The 23,569-nt window shown below is 40.9% G+C and overlaps 2 protein-coding genes across 2 annotated transcripts in view; both read right to left on the bottom strand.

Moving 5' to 3' along the window:
• Positions 1-20,800, bottom strand: part of SEC16B (SEC16 homolog B, endoplasmic reticulum export factor) — a 94,158-nt gene extending 73,358 nt beyond the window's left edge. Inside the window, exon 1 of the mRNA XM_079935377.1 lies at positions 20,752-20,800. The gene's annotated coding sequence lies outside the window, so the exon portion shown is untranslated. The remainder of the gene's footprint in view (positions 1-20,751) is intronic.
• Positions 13,778-22,916, bottom strand: LOC307178516 (quinone oxidoreductase-like protein 2; the record flags this gene model as incomplete). Its single annotated transcript, XM_079906711.1, has 5 exons — positions 13,778-14,021; positions 16,229-16,389; positions 20,752-20,845; positions 21,721-21,830; positions 22,833-22,916. 5 exons carry the CDS (start codon positions 22,914-22,916, stop codon positions 13,778-13,780), a joined length of 693 nt encoding a protein of 230 aa, XP_079762837.1.
• Between the last annotated feature and the right edge of the window lie 653 nt (positions 22,917-23,569).

The raw sequence follows: 23,569 nt of genomic DNA, 5'->3' as shown, positions 1-23,569 counted from the left end.
GGGTCACAAATCAAGCCTCGGTAAATTTAAGAAAATTGAAATCATATCAAGCATCTTTTCCAAACACAACGCTATGAGATTCGAAATCAGTTACAGGGAAAAAAAACGTAAAAAACACAAACACATGGAGACTAAACAATACGTTACTAAATAACCAAGAGATCACTGAAGAAATCAAAGAGGAAATTAAAAAGTACCTAGAGAAAAATGACAATGAAGAAAAGATGATCCAAAACCTATGGGATGCAGCAAAAGCAGTTCTAAGAGGGAAGTTTATAGCCATACAGCCCTATGTCAAGAAACATCTCAAATAAATAATCTGACCTTACACCTAAAGCAACTAGAGGAAGAAGAAAAAAAAAAACCCTAGGTGAGTAGAAGGAAAGAACTCATAAGATCAGAGCAGAAATAAATGATATAGAAACAAAGAAAACAGTAGCAAATGTCAATAAACCTAAAAGCTGGTTCTTTGAGAAGATAAACAAAATTGATAAACCTTTAGCCAGACTCATAAAGAAAAAGAGGGACAGGACTCAAATCAATAAAATTAGAAATGAAAAAGGAGAAGTTACAACAGACACTGCAGAAATACAAAGCATCATAAGAGACTACTACAAGCTACTCTATGCCAATAAAATGGACAACCTGGAAGAAATGGACAAGTTCTTAGAAAGGTATAACCTTCCAAGACTGAGCCAGGAAGAAACAGAAAATATGAACAGACGAATCACAAGTAATGAAATTGAAACTGTGATTAAAAATCTTCCAACAGGGGCTTCCCTGGTGGCGCAGTGGTTGAGAGTTTGCCTGCTGATGCAGGGGACACTTGTTCGTGCCCCGGTCCGGGAAGATCCCACATGCCGTGGAGCAGCTAGGTCCGTGAGCCATGGCTGCTGAGCCTGTGCATCCGGAGCCTGTGCTCCGCAACGGGAGAGGCCACAACAGTGAGAGGCCAGTGTACTGCAAAAAAAAAAAAAAAAAGAAAAGAAAGAAAAAAAATCTTCTAACAAACAAAAGTCCAGGACCAGATGGCGTCACAGGTGAATTCTATCAAACATTTAGAGAAAAGCTAACACCCACCTTTCTCAAACTCTTCCAAAAAACTGCAGAGGAAGGAACACTCCCAAATTCATTTTACGAGGCCACCATCACCCTGATACCAAAACCAGACAACAATACTACAAAAAAAGAAAATTACAGACCAATATCACTGATGAATATAGATGCAAAAATCCTCAACAAAATACTAGCAAACAGAATCCAAGAACACATTAAAAGGATCATACACCATGATCAAGTGGGATTTATCCCAGGGATGCAAGGATTCTTCAATATGTGCAAATCAATCAATGTGATTCACCATATTAACAAATTGAAGAATAAAAATCATATGATCATCTCAATAGATGCAAAAAAAGCTTTTGACAAAATTCAACACCCATTTATGATAAAAACTCTCCAGAAAGTGGGCATAGAGGGAACCTACCTCAACATAATAAAGGCCATATACGACAAACCCACAGCAAACAAAATTCTCAATGGTGAGAAACTGAAAGCATTTCCTCTAAGATCAGGAAGAAGACAAGGATGTCCACTCTCACCACTATTATTCAACATAGTTTTGGAAGTCCTAGCCACGGCAATCAGAGAAGAAAAAGAAATAAAAGGAATACAAATTGGAAAAGAAGAAGTAAAACTGTCACTGTTTGCAGATGACATGATACTATACATAGAGAATCCTAAAGATGCCACCAGAAAACTACTAGAGCTAATCAATGAATTTGGTAAAGTTTCAGGATACAAAATTAATGCACAGAAATCTGTTGCATTCCTATACACTAACAACGAAAGATCAGAAAGAGAAATAAAGGAAACAATCTCATTCACCACTGCAACAAACAGAATAAAATACCTAGGAATAAACCTATCTAAGGAGGTAAAAGACCTATACTCAAAAACTATAAGACACTGATGAAAGAAATCAAAGATGCCAGAAACAGATGGAGAGATATACCATGTTCTTGGATTGGAAGAATCAATATTGTGAAAATGACTATACTACCCAAAGCAATCTACAGATTCAATGCAATCCCTATCAAATTACCAATGGCATTTTTTACAGAACTAGATCAAAAACATCTTAAAATTTGTATGAAGACACAAAAGACCCTGAATAGCCGAAACAGTCTTGAGGGAAAAAAACAGACCTGGAGGAATCAGACTCCCTGACTTCTGACTATACTACAAAGCTACAGTAATCATGAGAATAATATACTGGCAAAAAAAAAAAAAAACAGAAATATGGATCAATGGAAGAGGATAGACAGCCCAGAGATAAACCCATGTACCTATGGTCAACTAATCTATGACAAAGGAGGCATGGATATACAATGGAGAAAAGACAGTCTCTTCAATAAGTGGTGCTGAGAAAACTGGACAGCTACATGTAAAAGAATGAAATTAGAACACTCCCTAACACCGTACACAAAAATAAACTCAAAATGGATTAAAGACCTAAATGTAAGACCAGACACTATAAAACTCTTAGAGGAAGACATAGGAAGAACACTCTTTGACATAAATCACAGCAAGATCTTTTTTAACTCACCTCCTAGAGTAATGGAAATAAAAACAAAAATAAACAAATGGGACTTAATGAAACATAAAAGTTTTTGCAGCAAAGGAAACTATAAACAAGACAAAAGGACAACCCTCAGAATGGGAGAAAATATTTGCAAATGAATCAATGGACCAAGGGGTAATCTCCAAAATATGTAAACAGCTCATGCAGCTCAATATTAAAAAAAAAAAAAACCCAATCAAAAAATGGGCAGAAGACGTAAATAGACATTTCTCCAAAGAAGACCTATAGATGGACAAGAGGCACATGAAAAGCTGCTCAACATCACTAATTATTAGAGAAATGCAAATCAAAACTACAATGAGGTATCACCTCACACCAGTTAGAATGGGCATCATCAAAATATCTACAAACAAAAAATGCTGGAGAGGGTGTGGAGAAAAGGGAACCCTCTTGCACTCTTGGTGGGAATGTAAATTGATACAGCCACTATGGAGAACAGTATGGAGGTTCCTTAAAAAACTAAAAATAGAATTACCATATAACCCAGCAATCCCACTACTGGCCATATACCCAGAGAAAACCATAATTCAAAAAGACACATGTACCCCAATGTTCATTGCAGCACTATTTACAATAGCCAGGTCATGGAAGCAACCTAAATGCCCATCGACAGATGAATGGATAAAGAAGATGTTGTACATATATACAATGGAATATTTCTCAGCCATGAAAAGGAATGAAACTGGGTCATTTGTAGAGATGTGGATGGACCTAGAGACTGTCATACAGAGTGAAGTAAGTCAGAAAGAGAAAAACGAATATCTTATATTAACGCATGTATGTGGAATCTAGAAAAATGGTACAGATGAACCGGTTTGCAAGGCAGAAATAGAGACACAGATGTAGAGAACAAATGTATGGCCACCAAGGGGGGAAATGGGAGGGTGGGATAAACTGGGAGATTGGGATTGACATGTATACACTAATATGTATAAAATAGATAACTAATAAGAACATGCTCTATAAAAAATAAATAAATAAAATGAATTTCAAAGAAAAGAAAATGTTCCCTGAATGTTGAACATCACTGAAGGATAAGACTACCATACACAATGCAACAAGACAACTGTGCAAATCCCTGGCAACCTGAGGGCTGAATTGTGTGCCAGGAGAGTTCCAAGAAGGGCAAGATCAATACAAGTTGGTTTCACTGAACAAACGAGACTTCAGCCAAGCTCAGAATGGACACAACTTGCACTGAAAGGGAGTGACAGGTTCTTGGGGTGAAGAGATTTGTTTCTTCAGGCACTGTGTGTGCGCCACAAATGCAATGATGAGCAAAGTGCATCCTGGTCCCTGCTTTCACAGAGCTGTTGTCCAGAGATCAGTTTCCTTAGAGTCCAGGGTACTGGTGGGTCGTGACAAAAGTTGACATTTATTTAGGGCCTATAATGTGCCAGGCACTATGGTAAGTGCTTCACAAATATAATCTCACTTGCTCCTCACTGCAACTCAAAGATAAGGGGGGTTTCTATTATCACCATTTTATGGATTGGAGACTGAGCCCACTGAGCTAATTAGTGGTGACGCCAAAATTCAAATCCAGGGCTGCCTAGCTCATGGGCCATTCCCTTTCCACAATACCCCATGGGAAATGATGTCAGGGGAGGGTGGATGGTGGAGTGCTTGGAAGGCCAGTGAAGCAGTCCATGTTTGCTGTGGAGGAAATAAGGTATTGGTTATCGGTTGTGTCTTCCTGCTGTTGCCTTAGCTGCTTTGCCTAAATCAGATTCCCAAGGTTCACACACAGAATTCAGAGGACCCTTCAGGCAAGACACACTCTCTTCCTCCAGATCTCCATCAGCTTTCCTGCCATAGTGAACTGCAATGGCCATCTTGAAAGGAAATTTCAGTCCTATTTTTTTCTCTCCCTTAAATCCTAAACCTATGAGAAACCGTAGGAAACCATTCCCCATGGTTTTTCTCATCCGGCCCTATATTGGCCTTTTTTAGTTTTCCCAAGATCCACAAGAACCTTCACAGTTACCCAGAGACTAGCACACTAGTTATTTAGGTGACATCTTACCACCCAAAACATATGAAGGAGAAGAGAGATGCTGCAAATTTCTCCTTAGCTTTCATTTCTCCATCTTCCCAGGGAGGAAAAGGCATGAGAGAAGAGGTATCTGCACTCTCTCCACCTCCCGAGAGGATGAGGGATTGTTCCCTGCCCTCAGTCCTTTCCTTCACTCTGAGTTGGGAAATACTGCTCCCAAGGAGGCCAGCCAGGATCATGAAGGTCAACCCACCTGGAGGACATAGAACTGGAGATGTTACAGTAAATGTGGAAATTCTTAAGTTCATATAGATAATATCTGCTTATCAATTATAAAGCACTTCCAGAACAGGCCTTCATTTGAATCTCTCACAACAGTTAGGTGGGTTTTAATGCTGATATGACTTTTTTTTTTTTTACAATTGAGGAAACTGAGGTACATAAAAAAGAAGTGGGTCCCTAAGGTCAGAGAGGTAGAACTTGCAGCCAGCCCTCTGAGCTCAATTCTGTCCTCTGTCATCTCTTGCATATCCACTCAGGAACACTGATTTGGATAAAGATGCCAGATAGGCATAGGAAAGCTTAATGGGCAGTCTCTATGATGTCATCCTCCAAGATTAGGGAGATTTGCCCAAATAGTTTTAATTTCATTTTGTACTCTCCTATGATTCTACCCTCCAACAACATGCCTTTCTCTTATAATAGTTGGCTTGGTGCTAACCAAATTTTAGAATAGTAAGTTCCATATACTCACTATTTCTGTGGAAAGAAGTGCTATTTTTACTTTGCCCTAAAACTATTTCTTTAAAATGATAAAGTTGCCCCTAGTTCTTGTGCTCTGGGATTTCATAAGTTCATATTTTTATCTTACGATTTTCATTATTTTATAAATTTCAATTATACTCCCCTCTCAGCCTGGGTCTTTCCAGAATGAAAAGCCCTAATTCTTTCATCATCCCCCACAAAGGCCTCTCCTGACCCTCTGGCCCAATTTAGGCATCCTTCTCTAGACCTTGGTTGGCTCTGTATGTCTTTGAGGTGTATCAGATCATCAGGCCCTCATCACTTTGTCCATTATTCTTTATAAAAGAGCACAAATGGCTTCAGCTAAAATCAAATGCAGAAATATTTGAGAGACACTTTTAAAAATCAAGCAATTCTTTTGCTCCAAGTCAGCCCAGCATAGGCTGAATGAAAAAAATATACATTTTTGCTTCAAGTCTGAAATAAATTTGAACACACCGCTACTAGTCAACCTTGTAATCTATTATGAAAATGACAATTTGCAAAGCACTTTCACATAGATTATTATCTCACTTGACCCTCACATGAACCATGCATAGTAGAAAAAATGTATTATTGTCCTCATTTTTCACATGAGAAAAGTAAAAAGATGAGTCTAACCCACAGTCAAACAGCTGGAATTAGAGCCCCAGTCACTGGCCTTCCATCGAGAGAATGGTCTTTTATCCACTGTGCAATGTAGCCTTCCTTCTAAACACTTGTGATTTACATTGAAGCACCAAACTACCTCTCTCTGAGTCTTTTTCAGTGGCCACAGCACAGTCACAAAATATTCTATAGTTCTACTGAAAGGAAAGATGTTTAAGGTTAATCTAAACCCTCTTCCCTTTTCTCTCTACCTGCTCTCCAGCGGCAATCTCAGCCACAACACAGGCATCATTGTCATCTCCACGCAAATGCCTCCCAAATCTGTATCTCTAGGCCACACCCCCACTCTGGCACCAGAAAGGTATAAAACTGCATACTTGACATCTCTTGGATGTCTCAGTACGTTCCCTTTTGATGTTCCTCCTCTCAAATACCTATCCAGGAACCTACGAGTCATGACTTTTCTCTCTCCCTCCCCTTACCCCCACTGCTATATCCAATCTAACACCAAGTCCTTTCACTTTTACCTCCCACACAGCTCCCGTGCTGTCCATTTCTCTCCTTCCCCATAATCACCACCTTAGTCCAAGACCGTCATCTCCCCTTTGGACTTTCATGGACTCCTAACTGGTCTCCCTCTCCAGTCCTTCCTCCTCACTATAGACTATGCCATTCTGGTCATGCCATCCCTACCCCACCCCTGCTTAGAACACTTCAATGGCATCCCATTGCTCGTAGGGTAAAGGCAAAACACCCAGAACGGGCCCACCAGCCCTGCCTAACCTGGTCCCACCTCCAGCCTCATCTCACAACACTCGCCTTCATTTCTTAAGCTCCAGCCCCACTAGCCTTCGTTCAGGCCTCTTTACTCACCATGCTTTCATTTGCCACAGGGTCCTAGCATATTCTTCCTTGTCTTCCCTGATTATTTAAATTCCTAGAATTAGATTCCTAGAAGGCTCCAACTTCATATAGAGGTTCAAGGGTCTTTCCTCAGGAAATCCTATCTTGACCTCCCTGAGTTAAATTCTTCCACTACGCTTTTCACGGCACTGCTTGGGCATGGTTTTAATTTATGTCTGTCTCCCCCACCAGATTTGTAAACTTTTGCTCACCATCATATTCCCCGTGCTGTGCTGAGCTTGGAACACAGAAGCACGTCAATAAATGTTTGTTAGATAGATGAATAAACTCACTAATGAGGAAACGGTTGTATGGATTATACATCCTCATTATGGAATACTAGGCAGCTGTTAAAAAGAATAAGTCTATATGTTCTAATACAGAATGATGTCCATGACATATTATTAATTTAAAATAGTACATTACAGAACAGTAATGTACTATGTACTATGATCAGTTATTTTTTAAACCTATGTATGTCTTTATTTTTAAAAAATCTCTGTGTGTATGTATACATGTGAATGTATTTATGCATATGTGTGTATATGTTTTAAATGGCCTGCAATACACCTGAAACTAACATATTATTATAAGTCAACTAAATATCAATAAAAAATAAACAAATACAAATAAAAAGGTCTGCAAGACTAACACCAAACTGCTTACAGTGGTTGCCCTGGAGAAAGGGACTGAGACAGGATACAGAAAAATAGAATAGAAACTTCTACTCAAAAACTCCTTGCTGGTTTGACTTTTTTCAATGACCCTGTGGTATTGTAATTATTTTAACAATATCATTTTTAAAGATAATGATAGAACTCAACAAAGTTCAGGAAACTGGCCATTTCTATGTACAGCAAAAATAAAATAAAATAACCACTTTGTGTATGATTCCTCAACAATGATAAAGTTCCAGAAATCAGCATATTTCCAGATCAGGTCTCCAATCTAGCTGTGATGAAGAGGCAGCACGGTGTCTGGAGAGTAGCACTGACATATATACACTACTGAATATAAAATAGTTGGCTGGTGGGAAGCAGCAGCGTAGCACAGGGAGATCGGCTCGGTGCTTTGTGATGACCTAGAGGGGTGGGATAGGGAGGATGGGAGGGAGGCTCAAGAGGGAGGGGATATGGGGACATATGTATGCATATGGCTGATTCACTTTGGTGTACAACAGAAACTAACACAGTACTGTGAAGCAATTATACTCCAATAAAGATCTATTAAAAAAAAGAAAAAAGAGGCAGCACGGAAGAGAACAAGGAGACATGCCAACATGTGTTTGTCTCATTCTTTTTAATAACTGCTTAGTATTCCATAATGAGGATGTACATCACATACAACCCTTTCCTTCCCTCACATGACCCATATAAACAATAAACATTTTGAAAAAATCACTGCTCTTTATTTAGTTATACAATCTTAGAAGGAAAATAAGAGAAACAAACAATACTGTGAATTTTTCTTAGTTTACTTAGCTTTTTTTTGTTGTTGTTAAATAAAAGTGATTATGTGTAGATACTTTTATTTTCCTTTACTTGCCGAAGAACAAATCTTTCGTTGTCTTTACCATAGTTCCAATAGAAAAGATAGCGTTCTACAGCCACGCAGGCTGCAGAGGAAGGAGCAGGGACAAATACACGGGTGATGTGCAGACAGGATTATTCCACAGCTAATAGCACAAAACCTCACTTCAGTTGTCAAGAGAAGTGTGTGCAGGTGGATAGACCCACAGTTAGAGGAAAAGAAGAGGTAGCTGTGTGGGAGTGATTTCTCCAGCAGCCAGTCTACAAGAGAGAGCTGGGAAAAGTCTGTGAATACAGAATAAATGCTGTCACTTGGAGCTGCATTGATTCTTTTTTCAGACTAATGGCTTAGACGGTAGAACAACCAAACGATGACTAAAATGTGAGTCAAATGCTTTCAAATAAAATCATTCTAATGAAGCAGGAACACAGGCAAGCAGAGAGCAGGTCATTAGGGGTTCTAACCAATACTTGTTAAACCTGAAGAAACTCACTCTCCTTAATGACTGCCTCTTTCAATCTAAGTCATTTTGACATTAGTGAGCTGGGGACAATCGATCTTTATTACTAGTGATATCTACTGATCAGCTCTGAATGGTGGGAAAGGTAGCTCCCAGTGGGGCTTGTGTACTTTTCTCAATCCTGATTTGTCTTCCTTCTCTCCTGGGGTCTCTCCAGCATGTCTTCTACTATCCCAAAAGGTGTCAGGAAATTCTAAAATTAGCTTCAAAGTTGGTATCTTGATATTTTTGAAAACTAACTTTCATTTAAATAGAAAAATAGCTCACATTAAGAAGTAAGTTTGGAGACTTCCCTGGTGACGCAGTGGTTGAGTCCGACTGTCACTGCAGGGGACACGGGTTCGATCCCTGGTCCAGGAAAATCCCACATGCCTCAGAGCAACTAAGCCTGTGCGCCACAACTACTGAGCCTGCGCACTTAGAACCTGTGCTCTGCAACAAGAGGTCACGACAATGAGAAGCACATGTGCCACAATGAAGAGTAGTCCCCACTCACCACAACTAGAGAAAGCCTGCATGCAACAACGAAGACCCAATGCAGCCAAAACTAAACAAAATTTTAAAAATAAATAGATAAATGTGTGCCTTTATGTATTCATTTTAAAAAAAGAAAAAAAAATGGTGCTGGAACAACTGAATATCCAATGCAAAAAAATGAATGAAGACACTGTCCTTATATCTTTCACCAAATTAACTCAAAATGGATCTTATACATGAGTGTAAAAGGCAAAACTAAAAAACTTCCAGAAGAAGACAAGATAAAAACTAAGGCACCTTAGATTTAGGAATGAGTTTTTTAGATATAACACCGAAGCACAATCCATGAAAAAAAATTGGACATATTAAAATTAAAAACTTCTGCTCTGCAAAAGACACTTAAAAGAATAAAAATATAAACCACAGCTTGGAACAAAATTATTTGCAAAATGCATATCTGATAAAGAACTTGTACCTAAAATACACAAAGAATTCTTAAAACTCAACAATAAGAAAACAAACAACCCCATTTACGAATGTGCAAAAGCTCTAAGCAGACACTTTACTAAAGAAAATATACAGGGCTTCCCTGGTGGCGCAGTGGTTGAGAGTCTGCCTGCTGATGCAGGGGACACGGGTTCATGCCCCGGTCCGGGAAGATCCCACGTGCCGCGGAGTGGCTGGGCCGTGAGCCATGGCCGCTGAGCCTGCGCGTCCGGAGCCTGTGCTCCACAACGGGAAGGGCCACAACAGTGAGAGGCCCACGTAACGGTAAAAAAAAAAAAAAAAAAAAAAGAAGAAGAAGATATATAGATGGTAAATAAGCATATGAAAAGATGCTCATCATATTGTCATTAGAGAATTGTAAATTAAAACAACAGTGAGATACCTCTACTACACACCTATTGGAATGTCTAAAATCCAAAAACTAACACCACCAAATGCTGATGAGGATGTGGAGCAATGGCAACTCTCATTCTTTATTGATGGGAATGCAAAAATGATACAACTACTTTGGAAGACAGTATAGCAGTTTCTTATAAAATTAAACATAATCTTATATGATCCAGCAATCGCATTCCTAAGTATTTACCCAAATGAGTTGAAAATTTACATCTACCCAAAAACCTACACAAGAATGTTTATAGCAGCTTTGTTCATATTTGCCAAAACTTGGGAGCAAACAAGATGTCCTTCTGTAGGTGAATGGGTAAACAAGCTGTAGTATACCCATACAGTGTAATATTATTCAGTGATAAAAAGAAATGAACTATCAAGCCATGAAAAGACATGGAGGAAACTTACAAGATACAAGATCAGCTTACAAAAATTACTGGTATTTCTCTATATCAGAAATAATCAACTGGGAAATATAACAGAAATAAAATATTGTTCTCAAGGGCAACAAAACCAGTAAGGTACTTGTAATTAACATAGAACAATCCACACAACTTTAAGGAGAACAACTTTAAATTCTATTTAAAAACATGAAAGATCTGAATAAATAGCAATATATCCCTGTTCATAAATGAGACAACTTAAAATTGCAAAAATATCAATACTCCTCCAAATTAATCTCTAAAGTCAACACAATTCCATTCAAAATTTCAGCCAGATTTTTTGACGAACTAAAGAAATTTATTCCAAAATTTATCTAAAAGGATAAAGATTCACTAAGAGCTAAGTCATATTTGAAAAAGAAGAACACAGGTGGAAGAGTTACTCTTCCAGATATTAACACACGCTTCAAAGCTAAAAACATAAAACAGTGTGATACTATTATAGGAACAGATATGTGAACCAAGGGAATAGAATAGAAAGCAGAGAGCAGACACATACATGTATACCTGGAAACATGAAAAAAAGATTACCCAGGCTTTAAAGTTCAGTGAAATTAATTATAATTTCATTTAATCATCTTCATTTTAAAAGAACAAAATATATAAATTCTGGTACTGCTTAGGAAAATTCAAGATTCTTGGTCATTTTAACAGTGAGATAGTTCATTCACATAGATGATTCCATGATAGATGGATAAACTTCATACACTAGAATAAGGTTTCTAAGAAGCAATTTCCTGGCTTGTTTGAAGAGAGAGTTTGACATAGCCATAAGGAGCTCCAATTCTGGAGTCAGAAACACACCTGGACTGGATTCCAGGTCTGTCATTACTACATACAATACGGCAGGTTTCTTAGATCTACAAGTCTTGATTTCTTCATCTGCAACATGTGATAAAAATGGTTCATACCTCAAAGGGTTGTTGCGAAGATTAGGTGAGAAGATGCCTGTAAAGTGCTTAGCACAGTTCTTGACCCATAATAAGCACCTAACATCTGTGAGCTGCCGTTATTACTATTATTCTAAATGGCTTGCATATTGAAAGAAGCAGAAAGGGAAGAAATAGTAAATGGATGGTTTGTAAATGAGATGCTTGAAATATGTTAGGGAGCGTGGCCTCGGGGAACAGTTGATAACGGGAAGGTCAGCAGAGTGGGAAGAACTAGAAAAATCCTATGTGCCCTCCTCAGTGAAAAGGAGGGCAAATGCAAGCTGACAGCAGGTTAGTAATTTGTGTTTAAGAGAAGAGAGGATATCATTGTGGATGATTAAAACCGTAATCTACCTCTGGCTTTTTCTCTTAGCAGATGCACCTAGAACACACCAAAGCAGAGAAGAAACAGCACAGACTAGCACGCGGTTCCACGCCGGTACTGCCTAACTGTGCTTATCCTCCATCAACAGGTGTATGTGAGCCACAGGTAAAGCAAACCTCAGTTTACGAGTCACATAATAAAAGCCACAAGATGCAAAGGGATCCAGAAATTCTCTAAGCTGGTGGTTTTCAAGTTTTTAAGCCACAAAACCTTTTCTTAAGAAAAGCATGAATAAAAAAATAAAAACGTGCAGCTACTCAGGCCTCAGCAGCAGAAATGGAGTCCCAGAGCCCAAGAGGCTCAAGTGTACACCTGCAACCCCCCATCCCGAATGTGGCTCGGAAGTATAATCTGAAAGCCACTGATACCGTCCTACCCCTCAACTTTTTTTTTTTTTTTTTTTTGGCCATGCCACACGTCTCATGGGTTATTAATACCCCGACCAGGGATTGAACCCGGTCCTGGCAGTGAAAGCGCCACGCCCTAACGACAGGACCCTCAGGGAATTCCTGCCCCTCAACTTCAGAGATGTGGAAAGTGAAGGTCAGAAAGGTGAGAGGACTTCCACAAAGTTGTAACCACATGGGGACAGAGCTAAAACAGAATCGAATCCAACAGTTATCTGACGGCCAGTCAGGTTCTCTTTTTACCACTGAACATTACCTTCTTGACTGACATACCAAAAAGATGAGGAGGAAAGTAAGACATGTTTGAGAAGAATGTGCCTCATCATAGGAAAAACATAAAAATGGAAGGCTGGAGAGCAATGAAGCCTGGCAGCTTGGGCTCCACTAATCTGCATATGAATGGAACACCACCTCCATCAGTGGCTGACTAGAGTTACCAAAACAGTTTTTTGAACATTAAAACAAATTAAGCCAAAAATAAAACCCCTTCAGCAATTCCCTGAAGGTCCAGTGGTTAGGACTCAGTACTTTCACTGCCAGGGTCCGGGTTTCGATCCTTGGTTGGGAAACTAAGGTCCCATAAGGCACAAGGTGCAACCAAAAGAAAAAAAACCCTTCACAGTGAGTGCATAACAGAATCACATTTACAACTATACTGCATATGAATGCGCACAATTATACTTTGGAGGAAGTTCAGGCCACATTAATGGGACTGTGAGGGAATGAAAAAGGGCTTGAATAGCCAATGAAATTAACTACAGTGACTAATGGATGAATTATATAGTCATATGATACTGAGCATGATTTTGGTGTTCTGTTCACAGAACTCCAGCTTAAATCATCTGGTTGTACTTTAAAGGAGTCTGTATTCTAAAATCAAAGGTCAAGTTAAGTGCTTCCTTTCTAGACTTGTATGTTGTGAAGTTCAGAGTTCATATCAACACGAGTAAATTATTTTCTAAGTACTATCACATCCCTCTATTTAAGACACCAGTGATGTAGACAGAGCCCTCAAAATTCAGCTCCTTCATGGCCTTCACAGTTTCAGTTTCCCACTGGCTTACTAGGCCTGAGTATACAGACATGCAACCCAACAGGGAGAAATCCTATGACTCTGCAGCCTGTGACACCTCATTATTCTGCATTGTGTTTACTCTTTAATTCTATAAAAGGAGGATTTATAGTACCTAGAGAGAAACTATCCAGTAGTTTGGCACAGATTATTTCCTGGCCTTATCTACATCACATCCCTTAAGAGTATCTCACTTCCTCCAGCTTAAAAACCGCTCCAATGTATGGCGGGATGCACCCTTCCTGGCAGTACTGAATTGCTGAGGACAGGCCTCTGAAGAAGAGGGGAAAGTTCTGGTCCTGGTATCGGCCCCAGTACAGCCCCATGGCAGAGATATTCTCCAGGAGCAGAAGACTGGCCGGCACAGAAGCAATGGTTCCTCCAGCAACACCCACCACCACAATCCTGCCCTCCCATGCCAGGCTGAGGGGAAAAGGAGAAGAAAAAAAGATTATAAAAGGTAATGTACATTCACAGCCATTAGGATGGCTACTATTTAAAAAAAGAAAAAAAAACAGAAAATAAGTGATGGCAAGGATTTAGAGAAATGGAACCCTCATGGACTGTTGGTGGGATTGTAAAATGGTGCAAATGCTATGGAAAACAGTATGGAGGTTCCTCAAAAAATTAAAAATAGAACGACCATATGATCCAGCAATCTCACTTCTGAATCTATATCCAAGAGAAGTGAAAGCAGGGTCTTGAAGAGATATTTGTACACCCATGTTTACAGCAGTACTATCTATAATAGCCAAGAGGTGGAAACAATCCAAATGTCCATCAACTGATGGATGTTTAAACAAAATGTGTTATATACATACAGTAGAATATTATTCAGCCTCAAAAAGGAAGGAAATCCTGTCACATGTTAAAACATGCATGAACCTTGAGGCCATTATGGTAAGTGAAATAAGCCATTTACAAAAAGACAACTACTGTATTATTCTACTTATATGGGGTATCTAAAGTAGTCGAATTCATAGAAGCAAAGTAGAATGTGGTTACCAAGGGCTGGGGAGAAGCGGGGAAAGAGGAGCTGTTGTTTAATGGATATAGAATTCAGCTTTGCAAGAAGAAAAACTTATGAAGATCTGTCTCACAACAATGTAAATATACTTAACACTACTGAACTTACACTTTACAATGGTAAATGTAGCAAGTCTTTTGTTATGTATTTTTTACCACAATAAAAAAAACACAGAATGAGGGGAGAGAAAGCAATGTACGTTAATTCAGAGAGACAAAGTAGGTTTTGGGGGTGGGGGGCAGGTGTGTAATGGGTACAGAGTTTTTGTTGGGGATGTTGACACAACATTGTCAACATGTTGAATTGTATACTTACAAATGGTTAAAATGCTAAATATTAGGTTACTGTATATTTTACCACAATTAACAAAAAAAGCAACATGCATTAAACACCCAGCTGGGAATTCCTATTGACCTTACAAACTGGCAGGGGTGACCCATTCTACACCAATTTGTATTCCTCAGTAGGAAAATAGAAAAATAAGCCGTAAGCAAGATAGTAGGGGGTCAGAGAAACTAGCCAGTCTTGTAAGGGAACCCACTTTAGAATCAAAGCTGTCTATTTAACTACTCAACTACTTTGTGGAAGGGAATCAGGTATAAACAGATATCATTCCAATGCTGAACAACTCAGTTTGAAAATTTTGAACTTAGGAAGCAAGAATAAGAATTCAGACTCTCTCATGAAGCATCATTTGCTTTACACTAAGGCTTACTTTAGGACTCATTTAATTTATATACTTTTCTAGGGAATTTTGAATAATTGACAAAATACTATTACCTGGAAGGCAAGAGAAGGGTATGAATTAGCAGTCCTCTGTCCTGGCTCCCCATTTAGTCAACACACTCCTCCCTTTGCCTCCTGTCTAAGCACAGTAGTGGACACAGTGCAGTGATGCACAGGGGCTATAGAACCACATGGATCCCTTCTGTGGGCAAGCTACTCTCTCTGCTTCTGTTTCTTCTACTTTAAGATAAACCACAAAACTGTGCTTACCAGGATGACACAAGAAATGAAGTTAACATTATCAGAGCCCTCCAGGGTCCCTGGTTGAAACAGAATGAGAATTGGTGTGGTTACAGCAGTCCCATGAAATCTCCAGTGATTTTTTTTTTTTTTAATAAAACAAGTCAAGGAGACACCTATACTGGTGGCTGCTTCAGAAACCAGTAAGATCAAAAGAGTCTGTACCTTGCTGCTCAGTGAACTGGGAGACTGCCACCCCAGTAATTCTAACATCTGAACAATGATCTCAAGAATTACCGACACCATGTATATAAAGTAGTTAGTGGGGGCAGGCATAGCTGAATTTAACACATGTATAATTTCTAAAACATTTGATATTGCCAACTAGAGAGTCCGCAGTCGTTTTTTGGATATTTTCCAGTTGGCTATTTTGTTTTTGCTATATTTAAGCATTTCCTGATTTTCCCTCTGCTTCTATTCCTTTTCACCCAGCCACTCAGCTGTTCTCGTTGATGCCAGTGGCTACGGGAAAAGTGAGCAGCAAAGACAAAAAAGAAGCAAGGCCAGAAGGAAGACAGAGGTCTGGAAAGGTTTCTGCAGAGCCCCAGGTCTAGCCCACTCGGGAGGATGCGTGTACCTGTGGAGAGCCTCCAGGAAGACATCTCCTTCCACGGTATCAATGACCACGTTCACCCCGCCACTGCCCACCAGCTTCCCCACTGCTTCCTTCAGGCTGCCCTGACTGTAGCTCACGATGGACTGTGCACCCCTCTGCATTGCCAGCTTGCACGGCTGCAGCTATTACCTACATAAAGAACACAATGCTTCTGATGGTCCAGAATACGTACCAAGAAGGCTCACCCCAACCACCCAGCCTCCAACTAAAGAAGGAAACCAGCGTGACCTCACTGTCCTAGCATCAGCCTCAACCCAACACATAAGGCCCATCACACAACACCATCACACTGGCCCCTGCATACCCACTGGCAACGTGATCCACATTTCCAGGAATCCTGGAACCCCAGTGGGTCTAGCTAGGCGACAGTTCAGGAGACACTCACAAGTTCTTCTCCAAATGCAAATTAAAACCACCATTTATTGAGTACCCACTATGAGTCAAGTAGTAAGGACACAAGCTAAATAACCAGCTTAGAGTCAAAAAAAGCAAGATCCAGCAGTATGATGGCAGAAGTACTGCCATCATACTGGGTCCAGTATGTGCAAGCCAGAGGTATCTAACCTCGATCTACAAGATCAGGAAAAACTTCTCAGAGGGTAAAACATGATTCAGTGGAAAGATCTTGAAGTCAGACAGACCTGAGTTCAAATCCTGGCTCTGCTACTAACTAGCTGTATTACCTAAGGCAAATTACTTAGTAAGAACTAACACTTACATGTTACTATGTGCCCAACACTATTCTAAATGCTTTACATATATTAATAACTCATTTAATCTTAATATCCCAATAATATGCATACTATTATTATCCCCATTTTAAAGATGAAGAAACTGAGGCAAAAGAGGTTAAGTATCTTGCCCAAGGTCACACAGCTCATGGGAGGCAGAACTGGGATCCAAACCCAGGTAATTCGTCTCTAGAGTTCATGCTTTTAGCCTCTATTTTGCCTGCCAACTCCTCTAAGCTTCAGTTACCCCATCCATAAAATAAGATAAATTTTTAAAATTAAATGGAATACTGTCTATAAAGCACTTAGAAAACAAAGTGTTGGATAAACTGAATCTATTGTTACACATATGCAATCGTTTATTCTATTTAAACCTCATAAGAACATTATGGGGGAGGTACAGTTACTCCCATTCTGTAGATGGAAACAAAGACCCAGAAAGGTTAAGTATTGGGTCGGCCAAAAAGTTTGTTCGGTTTTAAGTAAAAATAAAAGACACATTTTTCATTTTCATGAAGAACTTTACTGAACAATGTATTCACTAACCGAACAAACTTCTTGTCCAACCCAATAATTAAGCCAGGATCATCCAGGTAGTAGGTGATAGAACAACTATTCAAATCCAATGCTGCTGATTCCAAAGCCCATGCTTTTCCACTCCATCACCCTGGGAGAAAGCCATGCCTAAGACCTGCCAAAGATGGCATAGATGGCTGTGGGCGATATTGTGAGGAGGTCTGGGGTTTGGAAGTCTCCAGAAAATCTTCAGACATTCAAGAATTGCCTAGAGGTGCCTTATCCCTGAGCAGCATCCACTAGCCCAAGCACTTTGGCCCCAAGGTGACATTCAGAATGTGCAAACACCCAAGAACATCTGTGTCCTTAAAAAATTCCAAACTCACCCATAACTATTTGAAACTGAAAGTTACCCTCATATACTCCCCCGTGGAACCCTCAAACATCTGCGTTTCACTGACTGCTATCAGCACACAGTGCCATAGAGGGAAGACACCAGTCGAGGGTCAGGCACCTGATTCCAACCCCAGGATTCTCTGTAGGTCCCAGTGAGGCCTGCTGTGAATCATTTTCTCTCTTCGTGCCTCACCTTCTTTGTCTGTGAAATAGGGATAATAAACACTTGCATTCCCCATCTCCCAAGGGGTCTGTGAGGACCAAGGGTAAGATAATTGCTGTGGAGGCAATGTGAAAGCAATATGAAATACTGTGAATGAAAGATGTTATCAAAATGACCTGTTCCAAGTAGGTGGCATGATGACATTATATTTTGTTTGTTTTTGCTTAAAACCATTATTGCTGCTAAAGAAAATACAGCTTAGATTAATTTTAATATCTGAATTAAAACAAATTTTTCTCTCTACTTAACTTCCTATAACTATTTAAAACAAATGGTAGGGACTTCCCTGGTGGTGCAGTGGATAAGACTCCACGCTCCCAATGCAGGGGTCCCGGGTTTGATCCCTGGTCAGGGAACTAGATCCCACATGCATGCCACAACTAAGGAGTCCACCTGCCGCAATAAGGAGCCCACCTGCTGCAACTAAGACCCAGTGCAACCAAAAAAAAAAAAAAAAAGTAGCAGAATCTCCTTTTAAAATAAATTAAAAATAGGGCTTCCCTGGTGGCGCAGTGGTTGAGAATCTGCTTGCCAATTCAGGGGACACAGGTTCGAGCCCTGGTCTGGGAAGATTCCACATGCTGCGGAGCTACTAGGCCCGTGAGCCACAACTACTGAGCCTGCGCATCTGGAGCCTGTGCTCCGCAACAAGAGAGGCCGCGATAATGAGAGGCCCGCGCACCGCGATGAAGAGTGGCCCCGCTTGCCGCAACTAGAGAAAGCCCTCTCACAGAAACGAAAACCCAACACAGCCAAAAATAAGTAAATAAATATTTTTTTTAAAAAATTAAAAAAAAATAAATAAAACAAATGGTACAGTTTTATCTTCCCAGAAATGTTAAATAGTCAGTGGTTCTAGACTTTGAGACTAACTGTGAGACTAACTAATAAGACTAACTGTGGTCTCCCCGCTAAGAGAGGTGCTAAAAGCCCTCACTTTTGAGTTGAAATGTGTTAATACTCCATGAAGAGCCTCCTGGTATCTAAGACTGCTTTCAGAACTCATATGTCCTTCCCAAAAGAAAGTCAATGTGAGAAAAGAGAGCTGCCACCTGGAGAAATTCCACACCAGTCCAATTATCACCAAACCTGTATAGCATCTTGGCGCCTCTGGATATCCCCACCGCAGGCTACGCAGGAACCTCACACTCAGCACATCCAAAACTGAACTCACCATATCCTCCTGGGTCCTCAGTCCCAGCAAATGGCAAATCCCCAAGTGCACCTAGTTTGCGCCTTCCCACTCAATATCTAATAATAACAGGATCCCTTTTTAAGGGATCCTCCATGACACACCATGCCCTCAAACCGGCACATGGCACGAGTGACCTCAATATTCCCACAACCACCCAATGAGAAAGCATTATTGTACAAATGAGGAAACTGAAGCTGTTAAGCCAGAGACAGAGCTACAGTTTGCCCCTAGGTCAGGCTAATGTCAAAGTCTTTGTTCCTTCAACTATATCAGGATGCTCCCCAGTCACCAAATTCTCTATTTTCTTCTACTTTGGTATCTCTCTGATCATCGCTTCCAGTGCCTTGTTTCAAGTATCATCACCTCTGGCTTGGATTGCTCCAGGAATCTGTCCTATTGCCTCTGACCTTGCCCCTATCCCTCATCCCCACTGCTACCAAAGTGAACTTTGCAAAATGCAAAGATGATCATGTCACTTCTCTACAAAATCCTCAATAGCTCCTGCAGCTTCCAAGAAATGTTCAAATTCCTCAGTGTCTCATGATCTTATCTCTGCTCCGCTCCCTAGAGTCATCTCCCACTGTTCCCCACACATATCCTTCGCTCCACAGATGCTATTTGCAATTCCCTGAATGCATCACGTTAGTACCTATGTCTCTGTCTTCTAATATGTCCTCCCACCACTAAAATGGCCTTCCCTTCCCTTCTTCTTCTATTCAACTGCTATCAGTCCTGCAAAAGTCAGCTTAAACGTCCACCTCCTCCAAGAAATCCTTCTTCTCTAACACCTGCAGCCTCCGAGAAAAGCCCCTGTAGAGAGGTGGGTCTTGCTTTCATGTATTTATTCATTCATTCAAGAAATAATTATTGAGTGCCTACTAAGGTCTCGGCACCATGCTAGGTGCTGGGACTGCAATAATGAATCAAACAGACACTACTCCTGCCTTGATGGGGATTACAGTCCAGTGGGAGGGACACATTGATCTAGTAATGACACAAGTAAAGGATTAACCACATGCTATGAAAGAGAAGTACAGGATGCTATGAGACCACATACAAATAGTCCAGGGGAGGGGACAAACATCTCCTGAGGGACAAAGAATACTTCTCCAAAAAAGCAACATCTGAGTTTAAATTTGAAGCTCGGGGGGGACAGTTTAGAGCATTATAGGTAGAAGGAATAGAATCTTCAGAGGTTGTGAAGCGAATTGAACCTTGCCAGGTTCTAGTAACTTAGAAGGATGAGTGGTTTACTCCTAAGTCCCCTCACTAGTCTGCAAGCAAACAGATGGCAAGACCCTACTCTAGGTTACTTTACATCCCCAGTAACTTGCATATGATTTTTAATAAACAAATGAATAGATTCCATGTTTGAAAACAAGAGGTATGATATTTTTTAATGGAGAATCAAACATGCAAATACCTTGACCTTGAAGTGACCTTGAAGAACACTTGCTGCCACATCAATCACGGCACGGCCTGTGGCTCCAGCTGCTGCTGTCACTAAAACAGCTTCTCTGTGCCAGAGAAGGATGAGTGTTACTCAAGACATCAAAAATCCTCCAACGGTATGATTTCACGAACATTTTGAAGCTAGGACATTTTCAAGCAAGAAGAGAACTGAGAGGCCATTTCATTCGACCTTTCATGTACATGTACACATATATGTATGCTCTCCAGCTTCTCAGGCTGGGTTATGTATGTAGATCAGTGCTAATTTAGTCCCGTCTTGAAGACTTCCCAGGTAAGGGTCCTTAATCTCTCTAGGTAGTCTCTTCCTCATTCCAGTGGCAGCCTTCCTTTGCACTACCACTCCAATTTCTGCTTCATAAATTCTGTCCTAAAATCATTCTCCTACTAAACACTGCCAAATTTTAGAAGGTAACAGCCACTGCTCAACTAAGCCCATCTCCCTGGATCAATTCTGAGGCTCTCTGAAAAGAGCAAGAAGCTGTAGTTATGCTCCAGGTAAAGTGGGAAATTCAGCACCTCTGAGTTTGAAATATCCCACTTAGGTACACCCAACCAAGCCTCACAGAAACAAATACCACAGGCCTCCATTAAAACCAGAGTGAAGCGAGTTTAAATAAACCAGCTGGCTAAAATGTAAAGTTTTCTAGGAGGTGATATCCAGAGGAGTCAGACTTGAGGGACAGATTTCTCCAAATACATGTTGGCCAAGTTCTCAGTCTACCATTCCCTCTCAGACAAAAGGATATCCCCACTGTCACCAGACTCCTATCTTGGGTCACTCGCTACCTTCCTTCGGCCTTTCCTCAGATAGACATGAGGTAAGGGTCAGGGAAAGGAAAGGAAGGGGCAAGGTCTTGGTGGACACTTCTGGTATCAGAGAAGGTACCATCTAGCCCTCTATTGTCTACACAGTTCTCACCCAGGCTGGGTATGGGCCTGACGCTCCAAGGCCAAAGTAGCAGTGCCATAAGATACCGGCAGGGCAGCAGCTTCTCGGAGGGGGACCCTTTCTGGAATCTGCCACAGTGCCTATAAAAGAGATAACAGTGACTTAGAGATTAAGCACCTGTACCTTTTCATAGAGGCTGCTCAATATATATATTATGATTTGATTTGCAAAGGGCAACACATGTCAGGAACCAAGCCCAGTGGAAGTCAAGACCAAGCGAGCAGTGGCCAAGTTCAAGACTTGGGTGCATCACTCTTCGAAAATCCTAAGGCTGGCATCTGGATCAGGAAGGAACCAGCTTACAGAGGAGGTAACACAGGCCACTGTAGTATAATGAGTGAACTGGATGGTATAAAAATTTTACCTCACATAAAGCTGTTTTTTAAAAAAGTGTACAGTTCACCACTAGGGGGCATCATTCACATCCTGCACAAACATAGCCCACCCCACGCCCACCCTCGCTGGCAACGTTCCCAGGACTCTCTCTTTCACAAGCTTGATGTGGGGAAGAAACCCATTACATCCAGCTCAATGCCCCAAACCAGTTTTTCTACCAAAACCCCCTAACTATGGTCCACTTGGAGAGCCAGTCAGTTGCTCCGGGGCTCAGAAAACAAAATGCCCTTCTTCATTAAACCACTCTACACAAACAAACCTCTGTGCAAGTGTTATCACACCGATATAAAAAAGGGGTTTAGGGCTTCCCTGGTGGCACAGTGGTTGAGAGTCCGCCTGCGGATGCAGGGGACACGGGTTCGTGCCCCGGTCCGGGAAGATCCCACATGCCGCGGAGCCGCTGGGCCCGTGAGCCATGGCCGCTGCGCCTGCGCGTCCGGAGCCTGTGCTCCGCAACGGGAGAGGGAGGCCACAACAGTGAGAGGCCCGCGTACCGCAAAAAAAAAAAAAAAAAAGGGGCGTTTAGCATTTGAAAGAAAGAAGTGCTTGGCTGAGAAACAAGATATAACCAAAAGAATACAAAGAAAGAGAGGGAAAGGAGAAGAAGGAATGATGGATAGATGAAAAGTAAAGAAAAGAAAGCAGAAAAAATATCTCCAAGGACTAGTATTGAGAGGTAGGGCTACCTTGTGGTCAGTGATGCATTCTTCAGCCATACCATTAAAGCCACTCACGCCAATAACTCCATCTCCCTGAAGGGAAAATACCATTAAGGGTATGTTCAAATGCATGCCCTTGCTATTTATCCCTTCCCGAATTAATCCAAAAAAGAAAGAAAATCTTTCTTTCCGACCCACTGAGACACAGGTTCCCTTAATTATCTGTTCAGTGTTACTGTTCAGTAAATAATTCAGCCATTTTCTCACTACCCCCATCAGGTGGCCAAGCCAATCTGAGCACATTTTGGACAATGATAGGACTGAGCAAGAAAAAGACTAATATGGGGCTTCCCTGGTGGCACAGTGGTTGAAAGTCCACCTGCCGATGAAGGGGACACGGGTTCGTGTCCCGGTCTGGGAAGATCCCATATGCCGCGGAGCCGCTAGGCCCATGGCCGCTGAGCCTGTGCGTCCGGAGCCTGTGCTCCGCAACGGGGGAGGCCACAACATGAGAGGCCCACATACCGCAAAAAAAAGAAAAAAAGAAAAGAAAAGAAAAGAAAAAGACTAATATGAATTAGAATCCCAGTGTTCATTTCTTTCACGAGACTGAAACTTGAGAATTCTCTATCCTCTCAGTAACTAAAAATCCAGGTGTTGCCTTTTATTAGTAATAAAATATTTAACGAAGCCAGGAACTTCCACAGACTTCCTTCCCTCAGTTCAGAATTAGTTTCTCCCTGCTCCGTCTCGTTTTCCCTTTG

Source organism: Stenella coeruleoalba, assembly GCF_951394435.1.
Source record: "Stenella coeruleoalba genome assembly, chromosome: 1".
Classification (NCBI taxonomy): Eukaryota; Metazoa; Chordata; class Mammalia; order Artiodactyla; family Delphinidae; genus Stenella; species Stenella coeruleoalba.
Note: the sequence above shows the minus strand (reverse complement) of the source record. Positions and strands in the feature narration are given on the sequence as shown.